Here is a 14,983-nt window from a genome sequence, read left to right as displayed (position 1 = left end):
ATCATTTCAAAGTACTGCTCAGACTCCCCTTTTGGAAGTCTGCTTATTATGTTGGGAATGAGATAATTTAAGGTTGCAGTTGTGTTGATTATGTTGTCGGGAATGAGATAATGTAAAGTTTGAAACTGTGTGTCTGCCAAGTGGCTTGGATTAGCAACTCACACCACAGCCCTTCTGTTTTGTACAAAGACACAAAGGACATGGGAGGCCCTCACGTTGGTATAAAGGGCAATGCATGGCTTGTAGGGGACTGGAATAGCTGCAGTATTCATCAGGCTTGTCTGGTGTTTTGTTGCCACTCGATCTAAGACTGTGATCCAACCATTTCTTGAAAGAAACCAGGATATATTTTGTAACGTATAAGAAAACAAACACATCTAATGTACTGGATATGTAACAAATATATAATATAAATTGACTATAGATAAATAATATTCTAGATATGCAAGCTTTATTTATGCATCTACTGTATTTCGTAAAATATGTTCTATATGTATAGCAGAATGTACCATAGGAATTAGACAACACATGCTAGGATGTCTGCTATGGCAAATATAGGTGCGTATTTGAATGTTTTCACATTAAAAGAGAGTGAGGATACAGAGCAGGACGTTACCATCCGTGGGGTAGCAATATTCTTGTACTAGCTCGGGTCAGAGTGTGGTGCAGACGAGGTTAATTCTGGGCTGGGTGAAAAGGTGCTGACTGAGGACGAACCAGGCCCTAGCTTCTGTCCTCCAAGCTTTGCTCTTCTCTAGCCATTGCGTCAAGATAACTGTGGACTGTTTATGGGTTGGTGGGGGGGGGAGGGGTCACATTATACCTTATACAGTAGATAAGATGCCTTTGTTTAAGTTGAGGCTAACTGCTGAATCCTAGGGAAACTATGAGGTATCCCTCTCCCCCCCCCCGGTGTGCGCAGTGGTACAATCCTGTGACTGGGTGGGGATGCCAGCCCCTGCCCACAACATGTGGGAACAATTCAGTAGCAAGTTCACGTCAGGCAAAACGCCTCCGGGGCCGCCGGCCGCCGTCTGCTCTGTGGGCAATCTGTTTGTTTGTGTGCTCAGAAGAGTGAGGGAGGCAGGGCGCTCGACTCCAGAGGGCTGAGTGCTGGGTGTCTCTTTGCAGGCAGGCAGGTGTTGCGGTGCCCTATGCTCCGCTGCTCCGCTGCTCCGCTGCTCGGGGCTGGGGGGGATGAAGTACACGTGGTGGTGGGAAGCGAGGAGGAGGCGGATAATTTGGGGTGTATTGGGGGGGGACGCATTGTGTTTTGCGGCCCGAGCGGCTGCGAGGGTGGAGAATGAGGTCTCGCCATCCCAGCAGGGTGGGGAAGGGGAACCCTCGACCCCTAGAGGTTCTTTTTCTCCTTACTAAGGAGTTTTTGGTTCCTCTCCTCCATTGTCTTCTGGTCTTTTCTGTTCTGTATTCACATGCTTGGTCACTTGCGTTGTTAAGCCTTGTTGTGAAAGACACTATATAAAAATCAATTGAATTGAGTTGAAACGTAGCCCTGCTGTGGCTGGTGTCAGCGTCTCTAACAGAGAAAACGGGGGGAGTGTTCGGCACTAATGGCACAGCCGAGGGCTGGCGAGCTCCTAGCCCCCTGCTAATCGAGGACATCAGTCTTCCTTAGCGCAGGCAGTGCAAGGGTAGGGCCAGACAGACGCGCTGTGACTGAGCCGTGCTGAGAGCTGCAGCCAGTGTTCAAGGAGGCTTTGTTCATCACCCGACCAAGTCTTTTATTCTTCTTGGCTGCTTTACTGTTGTGGAAAATTACCAGCTTCGGTCGGCCTCGTCCGTTCCTCGCTGCCTGTGCTTGGGTTTTACGATGTTTTTACTTTTTTTAAAAATAACATCCGCCTGGCAGTTGCATAATTTCCTCCAGCCCAGGGGGCGTGCTGCGTTCCAGGATAGCGGAGGGGCGCAGGAGGGTTTATTGCAGTTTCCAGCTCCCAGGTGCTCTGCGTGCCTGTGCAGTCTCTCTGTTTGCACATTGGTAGGCATGAATGGCTTTGTGCAGAGGCATATTCAGTGTCGGCTTTCTCTTTTCAAGATGGCAAGAGCAATTTGAACCACACCTATCGCCTACCTACAGTAATTCCCAGTGGCGCCGCTACCAACAGTAACCATCTTCTTTCAGCCTCCAGGCCATTTTCCAGCTCTTAAATTGCCAGATCCCCGGGAAGCAAAACCCAGCATCTCCTTTAAAAGGAGATGCAGAACAAGCAGGGCACATGGTTCCTGTCTGCTGCACAAGCTGTCTCTGTCGGCTTTAATCTTAAAGAGCAAGTGTGGAGCTGGAATGTTCCGCCAGCTGGAGACTTGCTCCAGAGCAGAGTGGTGCTCCGGGTGGCTTCAGCCTAGGGAGCTGCAGCTCATTCAGCCCTGAGCTGTGGGACCCGAGGCTGTGCTTTAAATAACACAGGAGCGTCTCGGGCCATCCGACTGAAGAAGGGTAAACAGTACGTATCGGCTGTTCAGTGATAGTCTCAGCACTCCCTTTTCCCCCTTCCACAGACATGCACTGTGGCCGTTTTACCTTTCTAACACCAGGCGTGACGATGAAACACTTTCTCCACTCGAATGCTGTTCAGATCACGCCCTTCCAGCCTTGTGTAATTTTTGTAGGGCAGCTGATTTGCGCTTTGCTGGCCCGGGTTTCAATAAGTGTTGAACGTTATCGCTGCCTGCGCACTTTTGATAGTTCCTGTTGAACTTGATAAAGAACATCATAAAAAAGGGGAGGCACTGTACTTAAAATAGTTGAGCTTGGGAAAACTTAGGTATTGGGGGAAACAGAGATTTTTATTACACGATTATAGATAAAAAATGCTATGACATTGCATCATACAGCCTGAATGCAGAGGGCTCAGTAGCACAGCCTGTGCAGCCTTGATCTGATCTTTACTTATTACGGTAATGATGGGAGATAACACCAGGAGATGCAGTAGTTGGTCACAAGCAGGTTGTAAAACTGTCCGTCATCAACAGCAATCAGTTAATCGGTGAGATCTACATACATTCCTGCCTGATTATTCGCCTTACCAGGCTTCAGCTGGAGTAGAAGCTCGTTCTGTTACAGACCTTTGGTTTATACTCAGCTGTATGCAACTGTAGTGATTCCTGGATCAGTTTGTTCAGGCTCTGTTCTGCAAATTTCTGATCTGAAGTTTTCCTTTTTGTGTGTTTCTCATTTGACGACATCTAAAAGACACCAGAGTGCAGTTCCCCTGCCTCAGCTTTCTGTCTGGCCCCGGATTCGGGTCCTGTCTGCCTCAAAGGCCGTATTTCAACCCTGATATGGAGAAGGTCCTGTGTTTTTCTTCCTGTGTGCAGGGCTGCTTTCTTTCACACTTGGCAAGGCTGACCTACCACGGCCTGGAATTAATCCCCACCTCGCTCAGCTGCCGGGTGTTCTGAGGTGAGTCACAGGGCTGTCTGTGCCAATTCCTCTGCAGGCGTAGGATACTAAACCACCTGACCTGAAATTACACACGGATCCCACAGAGATAATCACTCCTTTGCTGTTTTGCTCCCTAATGACAACACGCTGGCTGATCCAAGCATGGCCATGTTCTGGAGTACACAGTAGCTGCACGCTTTAGACAGCAGACACTCTTAAGTACTTCCAGGTGTCAGGAGGAGCATGAAGTGTGATTTCTGCACTGGCGTCCGCATGGCGTCTTCAAGGTGTCTGGAGGTCATGTACAAACGCGGATGCATCCTGCAAACGTGGTGCAGGACCTCTGTTTCTTTTCCCCACTGGGAGATATGGGCACACACACCTTTACACCTGCTGTGCCTAAGAATTGTACACAGGGACCAGCAAGGAGGGGTAATGAGGAGACTTTTTTGTGACCATCTTCACAGTTCAAGGGAGGCCGCATCCAGTGGAGAGCAGCCAAGCTGCACACAGGTTGGTCAGGCTGGGGAGAGGGCTGGTTTGGCTCTGGATCACAGGACTGAATATTAAAATATTAAAATGAAAAAACAGGGCCGTCAGATCCCAAAGACACTTTCATACATACAGTAGTATTTGTATTCTTGTATACCACCCATGCAGCGGTTTGTCACAAGAAGGAAAATGTGTAATTCCCAAGGCTTGCTGTGCCTCTGAAGGCGAGGCATCCTGTACTGTAAGTCCAGCATTTCTGGAGGAGCTCCTGGAATGCAGCTGGGATATGGTACTTCAAAACCTTCTCAGTTACTCCAGGCTCTGTTGAAGCTTAGCTTTGAAAAGTTATTTTTCTGTGTTCTCTGCGCCCGTGTTCCCAGTAGTCCCGTCAAGCACGCGAGGCCGAGACCTGCAGGGGCAGCAGACGGAGCTGTGCCCCCGAGTGCCAGGCTCTCCCCGACGCCCCGCGCGGACCCTGCGGCTGTGATGCGCTGAGAAGATGTCGGACAGCGCCAGCAGCGTGGCCGAGGCCCAGCCCCTGAAGGCGGAGGAGAGGGAGGGCCCGCCGGCCCCCCAGAAGAAGCAGGGGGGCTGCCGGGGCGGCTCGGGCCTCTCGCGCCTGTCCCACTGGCGCACGGCTGCCTTCTTCCTCTCGCTCTTCCTCTGCCTCGCCATCGTCTTCGCCTTCTCCTTCATCATCCCCTGCCCCGTGCGGGCCGTCTCACTGCGGACCTGGAACAGGACCTTCGCCGACGCTGGTGAGCCGCGAGGACAGTGTGCGGATCGCGTGTGCGGATCGCGTGTGCGGATCGCGTGTGCGGATCGCGTGTGCGGATCGCTGCTGCTCCAGCAGTGGATTCTGCTGGTTGGCATTCTGTGTTGAAAGTGTGCTTGTCCACGTCTGTTGTCTCACTCCTGGTCGTGCATCCCTCAGGTTTCACAGGGGTGTTTAACTGTATAGTAAAGATCAAGTGAGCCTAATTGCCTAATTAGGCCACCGATTGGTTCAGTGAGGTCAACATGGCCTGCTGGGACTGAAAGGCTACTCACTGTCGCTCTCCAGAACCGAGCTTAGGTGCTGGTGATTTATGAGAGCCACAGTCTGCTCATGTCATCTTGAGTAGCTTTCTGTGCAAAAGGGGCTTCTTTGTGTTGTTCTCTGTCTGAAACGCATCTTTTTTTTTTATCCTTAAACAGGAGCGTACAACTTTCTGGCAATAATGGACGTCAACAGAGACAAAGTTATGGACGTGGTTTTTGCCTACAAGGACTCGACTGGCAGCCTGAATACAACGTGCAGCGATAAGAGTAAGAGAAAAAAAAAACCTTTTCTCTCTCTCTCTGTGAATGTACAACGCAAAACGGGTTGTTTGGATTGGAGCGCTTGCTTGGAATCAGACAGGTCATTTCCGATGTGAGAATGAAGCGAGAGAGGACGCGCAGCCCCTGTGTTTGCAGTCGAATTGTTTAGAACTCTAGTCAATAGAATTGTTCCCACAGCAGTAGACTCCCCGGGGGCCTCCCAGTGCATCAGCAATGTCAGTAGACAGGTGTGTCTGTCTCTGGGTTATTGCAAAAAAAAAAAGCACAGTTAAAAATCAGAAAATCAGTAAGCTGTCTTGCCCCCTTTACAAAGTCAGCAGTCATCTGATTCTCCAAGGGATTCCCAGCCGTGGGCATAGAGTATCCCTGTGCCTTCCCTGTGCACTGCGAGACCCCAGAATGGAGAGGGCCTGGGTAACTCCAAGCCCAGTACTGTGAGACCCTGTCCTAGAGCCTGGCTCACCCATGAACTCTTTCACTGGCGTATGTACAGTCCATAAGCCACACCACACCAATGCCAGGTGTGGAACAGGAGATGTGGGAAATATCAGTTCCCTCATTTCGCCTCCAAGCTAGCGCCTTCAGCAGGGCGATCGCTAGCCGTGTCAGCTGAGCGGGCGCATCGCGGCTACCGATGTGCCCGCTGCTGGACCGCGCGCTGTCCCTGATCTGTGTTCTGACCACTGCTCCCCTGGTCCTTGTGTGTGTGTGTGTGTTGCAGATCTGTCCTCCCCTTGCGTGGTCTTGGCCGCGGCGTCGGGGACAAACGGCAGCCCGCTGTGGGAGCGCCCCCTGGAGGCGGAGCTGCGCTGGGCGCAGTGTGGCGTGGAGGGGCTGGGGGGGCTGGACACGGCAGGCTGCCTGGTTTCGCACTCCAGCTTCCTGACGGCCGTCGACCAGCACCGAGGTAGGGCGCCTGGGCTGCGCTGAGGTCCGCACGGGCAAGGGGGTTCCTCAGTCAGACACTGGACAGCGATGACTTCTCAGTGTAAAAGATTCCTTTTATTTGTCTGGATCGGCTGCTGTCCCTTTCAGCGTAATGTGAGCAGACTGAAACCACACAACCTGCTGATTATGTGATTATTTTGCTTTTAACTCGCTGACCTCGCCTCCTGTGCCCTTCGCGACGCCGGCGGTTCTGTCGTTTCCGTCCCGCGGCACGCCGGTCCTGCGCAGCCTTCAACGTGCCCCCGAATGTTTACGCCCGTGCGCCGTTTTCAGCGGGGGGGGTCACATCATGTTCAAAAGGGTCATAATTTCAGACGCGTCTTTGCGCAAAGAGTCCGTGGGGGAGTGTGGAACAAGCTGCCCAGCCAGGTGGTTGAAGTTTCCTCTGGATCCATTTGAGAATCAGCCGTTTGTCGAAGTGGCAAATTAATCCCAGGATCTCGGTGGGAAGGGATCTCCCACTGTGCGCCACTAGAGGTCCCTCTAGCTGTCCCCTCTCTAGCTAATTCCAAGAGAGAATGTGTATCGGCACCACAACTGCGAGTGACTACACATGGGCTCTCTACCTCAGCCAGAGGGGCCGAACCTCGGCCGGTGAAAAGGCAGCCAGAACTCCACACTGTTACACTGCCACACAGGCCAGAGGGGCCCCTCGCTTGTAACCTTCGTTTGTGTCCCTAATAAAACCGATGTGTGGGGAGCTCACTGTCCATCGGCATCCGTCTGATCTGTGAGAATAAAGTCAGGAGGACAGACGAGAAGCCTTCCCCTGGCAGCTGTTCCCAGCAGTCTGCAGGGCGCTGAGTGTGCAGGCAGCAGCTCTGGGGCTCAGGGGGGCCGCGTGAGGAGCAGTGAGCTGCAGGGCAGTGCTGGGGGGGGGACGTGTGGGAGGACGTCGCTGTGTGATGCTGTGTGTTTCTGCTCTCAAGGACAGGTGTTGTGGACCGTGCCCGGGCCTCCAGGGCTGGACCTCCAGCTCCCGGTTCTGACTGCTCCGGACCTGGATGGGGACGCGGTGCAGGACGTGGTCCTGATCGGAGTGACCCAGAACATGGTAATGAAATCGAAGAGAGGCAGGGGGATTGGCGAGGGCAGCTGCTCGGTCCCTCCCTCCTGTTGCTGAAAAGAACCGCGTGGTACCAATAGTGGCAAGATTAGCATCCATAGAACAACCGGGCCGGGTCCACACTGTGATAACGTGATCGGTTCTGTTTGCTCAGGGATCTGATGCCCCAGCCAGGGTCTGCAGGTGTCCAATTCAACTGAGCTCTCAGTCATCCGACTCTTCTTCCCCAATGGAACCTGTTAAATTGATTTTGGTCCTGTGGTGTTGGACCTGCGGATTCTTGCAGTTAGTGTGAAATCTCCAGCCGTGTCACAGGTGAAAGCAAGAGTGGTTGTCCCTGCAGTAGCAGAGACGACAGCTGGGGCAACTAGAGTGAGATACTGGGGCTCATGGGGCCCCTGTGAGCAGGGCTGGGGTGTCCTGACCAGGAGCACGAGTGAAGCCTGGGCACCTCTTGGGGGCGGAGCGATCGTGCCCTGCCCTGTGTGCTGTGTGTTCGGTCTCCAGCTGCCGAGACCTTCTCCTGATTCTCCCTTTCCTTTCCGTGCCCCCGCAGACGAAGGCCGTCATTCTGTCGGGTAAAACGGGCAGCGGGATGGGCGCGGAGGTGGTCCTGGAACAGGAAGCAGTATCGGGACACCTCCTACACACGACCGAACGGGGCGCCCCCTACGTGCTTCTCCAGACCGGTGAGCACCCTACTGCGGGGCCGGACTAGTGGCACGGTCACGAGGATCTTGTCACGCCAGCCTTCCTGTTCTCAGACTGAAAAATAAAGCATACCTCGTGTCCGATGATTAGATAAACCACAACCTGGCAGGTATTGATTTAAGGAACAAACACCTTTTGTTTAGGGTTTTTGTATGAGTGTAATTTGTCACCTGTTTCACCCCCTGCTAAAGCTTAGTAGAAAAAAAAAGCTTTGCTTGTGGTGATCAGTTAAAGAATAACCGAGTTATCACAGGCAAGGTGAGTTCTCTCGGCACGACTCCGTGATGCTTTCTGACCTTATCGCACGACTGCTTGCTGCCCCGCTCCCTGTGCTGTGTGATAGGATCTGGGGTGCAGGGGTACGCGCTGAGGACCATCGCCGCCCAGGCGGAGGAGGGCAGCGAGACGAGGCTGAAGACGGACTCGCAGTGGGAGGCCAAGGCCGGCCCAGGGGGGCTTGTGCCCGTGGACAGGTGAGGTGTCAGCCAGCGCCGAGGCAGGCTTTCTCCATGATGCTATTTTCCTTTGTGTAGCGGCGTGAAAGGGGCACAGGGAAGGCCGTCTTTGCCCTGATTTATCTGTGTTCCAGTTCCTTTGCCTGCAAAACCTAATACCGTTGTGTGCCTGCATGAAGCCACTGCTTCCTCTTAGATGAAAGAAAGAGAGCAGCAGGATCAAAGCGGACATGACTGCATTGATCTGGGGCGCGGTGATTTGAGAATGCAGTCACTGAAGTGCGAACCTGTGTCGGAGCTCGTCTCCCGCACCCGTTCTGGGGGAGGGGAAATTTCCGAGGCCTCCCCGTACACTGAGCAGCCATTAACGGGCGAAGTGCTGGGTGGCGGATGCATGCTGCTCTATGCATCCTGCTGAGCGGCTCGACACCGCCCCCCTGCAGGTCCAGCTCGGTGCGCTACCTCACGAAGGCGGCGCAGAGGAGTGGGGTCCCGCACTTGCTGGTGGTCACCGCGGAGCAGACCAGGATGATCCACGGGCAGAGCCTGGAGACGCAGTGGACGGTCAACGCCAGCGGCGTGCTGAGGTAGGCGCAGCGCGTGGAACCGGGGAGCCCCTGCTGTTTCGCCCCACCCTCTGCCATGCCTGCACTGGTGCAGCGCTGCACCGAAGCCTCAAAGAGGGACACTGGAACGCCAGGAACGCCCTTTGCCCTCGGGCAGAGAATATCGGCACTGCACCACCCGCTTGGAGGCCAGGGAGCAAGCCTACCTCGCAGGGAGCTGTTAGTGACACAAGCCTGGCATGTCGGGGCACTGTGGTGTGGGGCTTCACTGCGGGCAGCACTGTGGAGCACTGGTCAGGGTCCTGGACTCATAACTGGAGGGTTGTGGGCTCGGCTCCCAGGTGAGACACTGCTGTTGTACCCCTGAGCAAGAATGTGAACCTGAACTGCTCTAGTAAAATACACAGCTGTGTAAACGCATGGATGGGTAATCCTCTTTATAGGTTACTCAGCCAAACACTGTAGGTGAGTAATTAGTAACTAGAAAGTCCGTCCAGCTGGGCACCGTGCTGGGGCTTGGTGAGGGAGTCTCGCATTCATCAGAACAAATTTTCCGCGTCTGCTCCTCCGGATTTCCAGTCTACACATTTCTTTTCCTACGTTTCCTTTTCCTAGTGAACCGTCTTTTGGATACTTCAGCCGTGACAGCAGGGATGAGACCCCTGATGTGGTGATCGAAGCGGACGTTGGCCACGGCATGAAGAAGGTCAGTGCCCTGAGACGGAACGAAAGGCGAGGCGATATTGCAAGTCATGCTGAACAGACATGAATCCGACGGCGCAGGCAGGGCACCTCTTTCGACATCTGCTGGCGAGCTGCGGTATTGCAACCCCTTCCCCCAAACCCCCCCCCCAGCGCTGCTGGCCTCACCACGGGCCTGTCTCCACCCCTGCCTGTTAAAAATATCCACGCCCGGGCCCTCTGGCGATTTCTGTGGCATGTGATTCTCTGCCAGCTTTTTTTTCCCATAAAAGGGATTTTTTTGTTGTCGTTATTTGAACCCTTTTTTTTTGTCGTCTTGTGAGGTTATTTTTGTCATAACAAACACACTTATATTAGAAGCAAAACGGGAGTCAGTGCGATGAGCTTTCAGATCGTGGGAAGTCTAAAAAGCTTGGAGAAGACATGACAAAGAGACAGACTCCCGGGGCTCTTGTGAGCCAGGTGTGGATTGCGTAGCTGCTGTGTCTTCCGGAAGGACCCGTGTGCCTTGTGCTCGGGCTGCACGCTGGACCCTCAGTCTGACCAGGGCATTGCTGCCGGGCGTGTTCCTGTGTTCCAGGTCCTGATCCTGGATGGGAGTTCAGGGGCCGTGCTGTGGGAAGAGACGATGGCTCACCGGGCCGGCAGCCCCAGACCAGCCTCCGTCAACACTCTCAGCTACAACTCGGTGTTCGTGTTCTGGGGAGCCGCGGCCAGGGGGAACGGCACCTCTGTGAGTACAGCAGCCTGGGCGAGGTGCCCGCCCTGCAGGGGGCAGTACAAACTGACCACTTCCACTTATATAAGAGAGGCTGCCGACAAGAGGAGGCCGTCTTGGAAGAGGTGTTAGTGGGGCCAGCAGGGGGCGCTCACCCTGCGGTCCATGTGGGTCCTAATGCCCCAGTATAGTGACGGGGACACTCTACTGTAAACGGGCGCCGTCCTTCGGATGAGACGTAAAAGCGAGGTCCTGACTCTCTGTGGTCATTAAAAATCCCAGGGCGCTTCTCGAAAAGAGTAGGGGTGTAACCCCGGCGTCCTGGCCAAATTTCCCATTGGCCCTTACCAATCATGGCCTCCTAATAATCCCCCTCTATGAACTGGCTACATTACTCTGCTCTCCTCCCCACTGAGAGCTGGTGTGTGGGGAGCGTTCTGGCGCACTATGGCTGCCGTCGCATCATCCAGGTGGGGCTGCACACTGGTGGGGGTGGAGGGGAGTCCCCATTACCTGTAAAGCACTTTGAGTGGAGTGTCCAGAAAAGCGCTATATAAGTGTAAGCAATTATTATTATTATTATTATGATTATTATTATTATTATGATTATTATTATTATTATTATCTTTAAGCCCACCCGCAAGCTCATCCGGATTCTGCTAGGTGGGCCAAGATGAGTCTTAAAAACAAGCCTGTGTGTGAAGGAAGTGGTGGAGAGGGCTTCAGCAGCATGCCAGACAGCTTGTCCCAGACGCCAGCCGCCCTGTGTGTAGAACAGTCGTGTCCTGATCGGAGCAGCTTCCCAGAGGAAGTGTGTCGGCTCCGGCACCCCAGCTGGGTGACTTGTGCCGAGGTCAGGTCAGGGGGCCGCAGGGTCTCATGGCTCTAAGATCCCTTTCCCAGAATCCGCTTCCGGTGCGGAACCTCGTTTGCTCGTTCGCTTTCTGGAAGGGAGCCCCGCCCGCAGGGAGCTCATTCTCCGCAGGTGGGCGTGTCCTCTCTCGCGTCCCGGAACGCGACAGCCTCCTTCTTCGGCCCTTGTCTCTCTCTCTCTCTCTCATTCTCGCGTGTCACGCTGTGCTCCGTTTCTTTCATCCGACAGGCATCCCCGAAGGAACGCTTCATGTACATGCTACACCCTTCCCAGCCCGACGCGCTCCTGGAGAAGAGCAGCACCCCCGACCCCATCGCGGCCTTCAAGGGTAGGTGTGGCTCCTGGGCCTCTCTCCGTGGTCCGCCTGGCAGCCGCAGATCCGGGCTCCGATCGCGAGGTTTCCCACACACACCCAGCACGTTCATTTAAAAAAAAAGAGGCCGGATGGCAGGAATAAGTGTTCCGGAGTATCAAAACATTAGTCGGAGACCAAGGCCAGAGAAACTGGAGAATTACTGAATGCGTGCCTTATCACCCTGGGAAACGTTGCCTGACTCGTATATAAGCTGCTGAAAGACCCATTCAGTACTTCTCTCCTGCAGTGGCTCCTGTGGGTTGTAAACCTGTTAGGTATGAAGACAGCTGGAGGGTGGAAGACAGCTGGAGGGTGAAAGCCAGCGGAGCTGCCTTTGAGCCAGCTGCTGATAATCAATCCAGATTCGTTCAGTATTCCGATTGTCCCGAGAGTCATCCTTTCACAGCACGTCTACATGTAGTCCCAGAGGTCGCTGCATTTCTGAGTGGCGCTGTCTTAACCAATCCTAGACAGCCTTTAGTCTCCTGTCCCCCATTCATCTGCAGTCCTTAGAATACGCACGATACTGAATTCCACTGCCAGTTTGTTTCCTGCGATGGCACGGGCAGGACGTGCCCTGGGTGCCCTGTGAAACTCCCAGACAAACCCGCTTTCCTCACCCGCGATCCCTGGCTCGTTTCAGCGGCGCTGTTCGAGAAGGGCCGGCACGCCTGCTTGGTGCTGCTGACGGGGCCGGAGGGGCAGGGCGCGGCGGGCGAGGTGACGCTGGCCAAGCGCAAGCTGAAGGACGACGTCCCGGAGAGCCGGGTGCTGTGGCTCCGCGGGGGCGGCGGTCCCAGCAGAGACCAGGAAGTCCGGGATTTCTTCAACAACCTGCGCTTCAAGCAAGACCACTGATGAGGAGCGCGGGCCCCCCCCCCCCCAACGCCCATCGCTACCGGGGCCGTCCGAAACACGCCGACGGCCCCCGCCGGGGCCAAGCGCAGGTCCCGGGACTTCCCAGCGTCCCCCGATCACAGAGGGCGATGATGTTCAGCTGCCGGGAGCGGCTTTCAATTAACGCTGATTCTTCCTGTCTTCTAGTGAGCTGCAGACGTTTTAAAAGCTGCACGAGCTACTGTACGTTTTTTTCTTGATGCTGTGCTGTGGACAGGGCGGGGGGCCATCTTGGATCTAAATGGCACAACCGCTGACGGCTGCCGCAAGTCCAGACCTTTGCGGTGGGCTGCGGTGTTGGGAAGTGTGGATATTCTATCCGAGGTGTTGGAAAGGAAACTTTGTAGGAGAAGCACTTGGTGGGGGGAAAAACTAATACCAAAGAAAATTTACCAGCAGAACGAGTTAATCCACTGATTTGCAGATCGGTTGGAGTCTTTTTTTTTTTCAGAACCACAAAGGACTTTTCATCATTTCCTTGGCAATCCTTTTACCTTCACGTTTTTTTTCCTCTTGAATTTGGATCAAAAAGCTGCTGCGTTGTTTCTAGAGGGAGAGAAATATTCTGCAGTGCTGTTTTCTTGTTGTGTGAGTGTGCTTTGATTGGAGGGGTTTTGTGTGTATGGGCATGTTGTCTTGGTTTGGCAGATGTACAACCCAGAAACTTGGCGAGGGGATGCAAGGAGCGCTTGGGGTCGCTCTCGGCATGTCTCCTTGAGTCCTGATTCTCCACCCCTGTACCCTGTCAACCAGTCTCTTTCAGACCTGCGTCACTCCAACAGGAATAATCCCAGTGTGGACCACAGGACATATTGAATGCTATACCCTGCTTACGATGTAGTCAGTCTAACTGTGATTTGTATGGCTGTCTGTACATTAATACAGTACAAAGCTATGAAAATGAAGCAATCTATAAATATTATCTTTGTGCAATACCAAAAAGCTATCAAACAATAAGGATGATGCACAAACTAGCAAAGCCCCCAGCAGATGGGGAATGTGTACTTTTGAAGAAGCAGCGATGGCCTCACAGCAGGTTTTAACTGCATTCCAGAACTGGTTTAGAGAGTACTAGTATGTAAATCCATCTTTAGTCTTTACGCTGTCCTGCTGGCCTCGGACTGTTCCCTGAGCACGGTTCCACTGCATGGCTGTTTGCTGTTATTTATTTTGACATGATGGTTCTGTAAAAGTTTAGAATTTGTTGTAGTCAAGCTGTTGTTTACTTGATTCAATGAGCAATATAAATACAGCTTTTCAGAGCTGGATTGCTTTAAAATGTATTTAGTTTGCTTCTGAAAATGTCAATATATTGAGTTTCAAAAATGTAGTGGTGTGTAGACTCTGAAAGAGACCAGATGGGGGAATTATATACTGTAAAATTCTATTTCTGTTTTTTGTTTCCCCCTCTGAAATTGAGAGAAATATTTGTTCTAATAAATTTGAAAAGGGCTTTTTAAAGAGGTGCATTTGCAGTATGTGGCTTGGATGTTATTTCTTTTGTCCTGATGCTTAAAGGTTTTTGTCTAAATATCTAAACTGCACGGTTTCCGGGCCCATCCAGGACTCAGGGGCAGGGTGAATGGTGATGGCTGACCAGCGAACATCAACACTTGGAAGAGTGATTTGTTTTGTACAGTACATCCACCCATTTTCTAACCACTTCTTCCAATTCAGGGTCGAGCAGGCAGTAAGTACAAGGCAGGGTACGCCCTGGATGGGATGCCAGTCCATCAACGGGCACACACAGACATGCTCACCTGAAGGGCCAGTTTTCCCAGATGCCAGATAACCTACCAGAAAGATTTTGGACCCCCAACCCCATGCAGATAGTACCCCAGGTCTGGAAATGAACCCAGTGCTGCAAGGCAGCACTACTGACCACTGGACCAGTCTTGTACTGTACAGTGCTTTAAAAACAATGCATCTCCGATCTATACATCTGGCACAGGACACTGAATAGGAGAACACTGCATTCTAGATTTCCATTATCCACTCTTTTTCTCCCTCTGCAAATTATCCCAATCTGTAAGGCATTATATTAAAAATTCATAATACTAGAGACCCTTGAGGGCAGCATTTTGAACATAAAACCAATAGTTCGATTGATTTTCATTAAGTAGAATACTGCAGATAACTGTTGGAATTCAGACAGCCAGTTGTTCTCAGCATTTACACTGACCTGGTTCTCGGAACATTTTGTCGTACCTACGAAGTCGGACTCTTTGGTTGCTACAGCTGATGAGCTCTTTAGCGACACGGAATTGAGCTTCAGTACTGTGTAGGAATCCGACACGGTACCGATCAGTGCTTCTTCTGCTGTGCCTTGAATCGAAGGCAACGATAATTCAGGTTGCATATTGAACTTATTTCCTTAGTTATTTGTACCTATATGTAAAGGCTTTGCAGGGTGTTTAAATACAGGTGAATGTTTTTATGAATTTTGAAATAAATCTCAATTTAAGACTTA

At 52.6% G+C, this 14,983-nt stretch overlaps 1 protein-coding gene across 11 annotated transcripts in view; it reads left to right on the top strand.

Moving 5' to 3' along the window:
* The window catches only part of fam234a (family with sequence similarity 234 member A), a 21,240-nt gene extending 6,257 nt beyond the window's left edge, over nt 1–14,983 (top strand). For 4 of the 11 annotated variants that reach the window (XM_088612249.1, XM_088612250.1, XM_088612248.1 and 1 more), the window contains exons 2-13: nt 3,340–3,424; nt 4,282–4,656; nt 5,096–5,206; nt 5,943–6,128; nt 7,099–7,223; nt 7,792–7,924; nt 8,290–8,419; nt 8,845–8,988; nt 9,583–9,673; nt 10,250–10,402; nt 11,490–11,589; nt 12,260–14,983. In XM_088612249.1, coding sequence (XP_088468375.1) covers nt 4,398–4,656; nt 5,096–5,206; nt 5,943–6,128; nt 7,099–7,223; nt 7,792–7,924; nt 8,290–8,419; nt 8,845–8,988; nt 9,583–9,673; nt 10,250–10,402; nt 11,490–11,589; nt 12,260–12,474 — 1,647 coding nt within the window. In that variant the 5' untranslated portion in view covers nt 3,340–3,424; nt 4,282–4,397 and the 3' untranslated portion in view covers nt 12,475–14,983. Of the gene's footprint in view, nt 1–3,339; nt 3,425–4,278; nt 4,657–5,095; nt 5,207–5,942; nt 6,129–7,098; nt 7,224–7,791; nt 7,925–8,289; nt 8,420–8,844; nt 8,989–9,582; nt 9,674–10,249; nt 10,403–11,489; nt 11,590–12,259 lie in introns of all 11 variants that reach the window. The other 7 variants (XM_088612244.1, XM_088612242.1, XM_088612243.1 and 4 more) reach the window with 3 other exon arrangements.

Source organism: Lepisosteus platostomus, chromosome 19, assembly GCF_059453375.1.
Source record: "Lepisosteus platostomus isolate fLepPlt1 chromosome 19, fLepPlt1.hap1, whole genome shotgun sequence".
NCBI classification, from domain to species: domain Eukaryota; kingdom Metazoa; phylum Chordata; class Actinopteri; order Semionotiformes; family Lepisosteidae; genus Lepisosteus; species Lepisosteus platostomus.
This window is presented reverse-complemented; position numbering and strand designations above follow the sequence as displayed.